Here is a 5,000-nt window from a genome sequence, read left to right on the forward strand (position 1 = left end):
GCTGATAACATCGCTCTCCCTCTCCCCTCTCTCTCTGTCTGTACACAGCAAACATCGGCGACTGCATCGACTACAGCCAGCGGAAGAGGATGAACATCGCCGACCTGATCCAGGAAACCCTCGAGCTGTTTGAGCGCCACGGGGGGAACGACGCCTTTATCAACATCAAGTACATGGTGCCCACCTACGAGTCCTGCATGCTCAACTGACCCGCGGCGGCTTCACACAACCTCTAATTCGTTCCTTCGACTCGTAGCACAAATTCGTTTTTTTTCATGTGTTTATCGGTGCGATTGTGTTTCTCTTCATATTGCTCCGGGCCGTTCTTCACCCTGCTGTTACCTGAGCCCCCCCACACACACATACACACACATACACACACATGCCCCTGTCCCTCTCCTTTTTTTTTTATCATACTGTGTGACCCCCATTAAAATCATACCGGCAAGCCATTTAATGTTTTGCATCCCTTTTGTGTTTGCCTTAGTTCTCGAACCAGTGCTCAATGTCAGCGCATGATAATTTCTCCCTCATTAAAGCATTAAAGTCCCAAACGTGTTTGTATTCTCCTTTGTTTAACACACTTTCTGGGGAGCGAAGTGGAAGAAGCCTGCGTACATTTGTGCCTCGTTATGTCTTTCCGCGAGTTGTGAGGATACAGAATAACTAAAATGTTGAAACCCTTAAACATTGAGAGCTAAAACTGCATGCAATGGTAGAAAACATTGTGGAGGAATATAAGTTGTGCGATTCAACAAACAAATAATCAAAAAGAAGCAATAGTAAAAAAAAAAAAACAGTCTGGACTGCAGCTAACTGAAGGCTATACTACCTAGCCCTGTTGGACTAGGTGGTATTTATGCACTGCAGCCAGACAGTAGCTACACCACCTAGCACTGCTTTGTTCTGACTGTTCGATGGATACTCATTAGCTACGCCACATAACCTCGTTCGGTCTGTTTCTTTTTTTCTGTTTGTACTTTTCTGTTTGTAATAGTCAAGCTTTGTACCGCTTTGTCTTGTCTGACTTGAACTATGAGCTCCACCATATAGTAATGCTTTATGTTTATTCCAGAGCCAGAGCTGCTATAGCGTGAATCCCCAACCAAACGTTAAAAACAACTCGCAGGACAAAATATCCAAGCAACCATCTATATAAAGACGCAAGCTCCCATTTATGCGAGATAGAAAAGACGCAAGATGAAATGCCCACGAAGGCAAAGGCAAAGCCTTCGGGTCTGCGGAATTGCCATCCATACCCAGCTTTGTCAGACGGAAACACTTCGCTGGAATCGGAAGAGATCAATCATGATAGCACAAATGTTAATATTATTCTGTGTCCAACTGTGTGTCCGAAATACCGAGTAGGAATTTCGTACACTGTACGAAATTCTGATCTAATGATGATCTAATGATGAACTTTGTTTTCTTTTGACATGTTTGCAACAGACTGAATCCGTTCAGCAATTATCTCTAAACTGAAAGAACCCTGCAGCCACAGTCTACAAAACAGGTTATAGCGGTGTTTTGCTCTGTGATTTTGGCATATTTAGTAATATTGAACGTTGAAGAAAATAATCAGGGAAAGTGATCTGTGTCAAAACGGGCAGAAGAAGAACTTGCGAAGACGATGTTTGCTCATGTTTACCATTCGTTGTAAAAATTGTTTTCTTAACTCTTCTTGCTATGGCTATTTAAAAATTCAACGCCACAAATCCTTGTCGCCCATGTTGACATTCCTCTGCTTCCTATCTTATAATATTTGTACCAGATGCCCCCCAAATTTTGCCGTTTAGTCTTTCAGGGGGTCTCAAATGTCAATCAGGAGGCCTTGTCCCTACTGCTGCCTTTTACTGTTATTATATTTTAGGGACACCCGCTAACAATGCTTCGTTCTGTTTGTACTGTGGCTATTCATTAGCTACATCGCCTAACACTGCTTTCTTTCTCTCTGTACTATGGCTAGACGATAGCTACGGCACTCAGTGCTGCTTTGTTCTTTCTGTACTATGGCATGTTTTTAGCTACACCACCTAGCACTGCTTTGTAGCTCTTTCTGTCATACAGCTAGTCTGTAGCATCTGCTTTGTAGCATCTTGTGCCACTAAACCCATTCCGTCACATACTCAGCTGAGACAAAGCCTGTCTTAGCATGTACACACTGACAGACAGGAATGCGACAAAGCTTCATTCCTAAAGATGGAAACCCAGATACAAATACATCAACAGGCACACACACACGCACGCACACACGCACGTACACACACACACACACACACACACACACACACACACACACACACACACACACACATACAACACACACACACACACACACACACGCACACACGCACACACACACACCACACACACACACACACACACACACACACACACACACACACACACACAAATACATACAAACACACACATGCACACACTGCAAAGACACACATAAACATGCACCTACATGTCGAACACTTACTCACACACATAAAAACTGTACAGACAGACACACAAACACACTAGACAAACAGGTTAGCAATTAAGCTGGATTCATAACAATGAAATCACACACACACACACACAAAAACATACGGCAAAGAAACACATGTACATGCCCCTACACATATTCACACACCTACTCACACAGACACACGTACAACTGTGCAGACAGACACACAAACACACTAGAAAAACAGGTTAGCAATTAAGCTGCATTCAAAAGAAGAAAACACTCACACACAGGTTTGGTTTGGTGTATTCTGCAGGTTGAGTAACATGGGACCTACTTGCCCACCACTGGATCGAGCGAGGGTCTCTCCAGTTGGCTGCAGTGTGACCAACACACCTCTGCAGCTAGTTACAGCGCTAGCTTTAGCTAGCTCCAACTGCTGCTTCATTAGATTCTTATTCAGAGCACCAAGTCGAAAGGAAACTTCTTTCCTCACAGAGTGGAAGTATTACGTAGCCTCACACTCACACACACACAAAAACACTTGAATACACACACACACACCCACACGCGAGTGCACACACCCAGACAAACACACACTCAAACTCACATTTGCCGTACACACGCACACTTATTTGCATGCACAAACACACACATACACACACACACACACACACTCATACACACACAATCCCTCACACATACACACAAATTCAAAAACACAGAAATAAACACTAAGATGCACGCCACCAGCCAGTTATGCTTTTGCAAATACAAACATTCACTCTAGCACTGAGATTCTCAGAGAAGTGGGCGAACCCCCAGGGGAAACGCAGCGTAATTGATTTGTGACAGTCGCAGGGACATTCACACTGACGCTTTTTGTCACTCCGAGTCTCCAGCGGAATGCAACTTTACAAGCCTGCCGAGGAATCTGTTCTCAACCGGAGGACAGCTTCGTAATGCTCATATTTCAACTGCAGCGTTCTCTGAAAGGAACGACCCTGAATGGGGTGTTCCACACCACTGGTCTGAGCTGCTCTCCTCTACACTTCACTTATACTCTTATACTTACAAGGTGAGATAAGTCTGGATGGGAATGGTATTTTATATGTGGACATGTATTCCTATGGGCCAAGTACTGGTTGCTCGGGCCACTCTTAATGTATTTAAAAATAACCCGTGAGTGGGTGCGGCATATGCAATTTAGCTATGTGTTATAAGCTCTGCTCACTTCCTGTAAAACCTCCAGGTTCTGGAAGTCTAGGTCAAACTGAACAGGAAGTATGCAAGTCATAGTATATGCATGTCATATGACTCATTTGGGAATGTTTGAAGTCAGTCAAAGTTTGGTAATTATTATTTACTTCAGCAGTGAGACAGAATTACCATACTTTAGCTGGTGCCGTTGGCTATTTCTGAATAAAGTGTGCATCTTTTAGGACTTCTTAGAATTGTGCCCTCAACCATTCTTGGTCACAGAGAGAAAGTAATAATCTCCAACAGCTAATATTTGATCTTCACCCAGGTGTGGTTGGAGCACACAATCAAGGTATAAGATCAGCAGTTTAGGCTTTAGAAAGCCAGAAGTAATATAAGCAGACTCACTTTTGACCTCTGGGTTACCTCCGGGTGTGTATCAGTAGTGCTCCACTGTCCTGTGGCCCCCGTCAAATTTGACAAGCCGGTGACGCAAGGAGAAGGCAGCAAACTAACTTTAAACTTCACACATTGTTTTGGAAAGACCAGATTCAATTTGTGTTGTTTTCCTTATCAGTCCATCCCACTGCCAATCTACCTGGAAAGAATTTCATACTTTTCTCCAGCACAGAGAGAAAGAAAAAGCAGCTCCAGGATGGCCTAAAGGCTCGGCATTTAAAGGGTCCAGTCTCAGATGGCTTTCACTCAATTAGGTGACATGGCAGGCAGTAATGGGCATTCAGATGCTAAATTGAGTCTGTTTCAAAAAGCGACGAAAGTTAATTAGCAGATGTGTTCTAGCTGGGAAACATTGGCTGAGGTGGTCTTTTGAGTCCCTTTAATGGGACTCAAAGCACAACGATGCCCGTTGTGCATCTAAACAACGATATCAAATAGCAGTTGCTCATGCAGGTAATAGAGTGAACCGATAAGGTTATTCAGCCTATCAAAGTCATCACCGCATGGCTGGTGCAGCCCGGCAGGGAGGGCAGAGAAACACTCGCACACAAATACAAAAATATACACACACATTACTCGTATTTTTCTCTGATTTAGGAAAAAAAAGGTCAGAAAACGTGTACAATATTTGTTGTAGAAATAGCAGCTCTCAACACTGTGACTCCCCAGCCCCCCCGTTGGTTGTGATGAGGAATTGATTATATTTGGGAGTGAGTGTACGAGTAGCCTCAGAAACACACAGAAAAACAAATGGACCAAATGCAGTTTATTTCCGGCAGTCGTAGCGGCTGGGTTTATAATATCATGCTCTACTTCCCCCCTCCCGGCAGATAGCATCTGTCGCAGATAAAGCTCTGCTATTTTGTTCAGTTCAGAGGATTGTGGG

At 43.7% G+C, this 5,000-nt stretch overlaps 1 protein-coding gene across 1 annotated transcript in view; it reads left to right on the forward strand.

Moving 5' to 3' along the window:
* pacrg (PARK2 co-regulated) overlaps positions 1-545 on the forward strand; it is a 73,571-nt gene extending 73,026 nt beyond the window's left edge. The window contains exon 4 of the mRNA XM_056589754.1: positions 49-545. Coding sequence (XP_056445729.1) covers positions 49-209 — 161 coding nt within the window. The 3' untranslated portion in view covers positions 210-545. The remainder of the gene's footprint in view (positions 1-48) is intronic.
* The last annotated feature ends 4,455 nt before the right edge of the window (positions 546-5,000 follow it).

This window comes from Gadus chalcogrammus, chromosome 5, assembly GCF_026213295.1.
Source record: "Gadus chalcogrammus isolate NIFS_2021 chromosome 5, NIFS_Gcha_1.0, whole genome shotgun sequence".
NCBI classification, from domain to species: Eukaryota; Metazoa; Chordata; class Actinopteri; order Gadiformes; family Gadidae; genus Gadus; species Gadus chalcogrammus.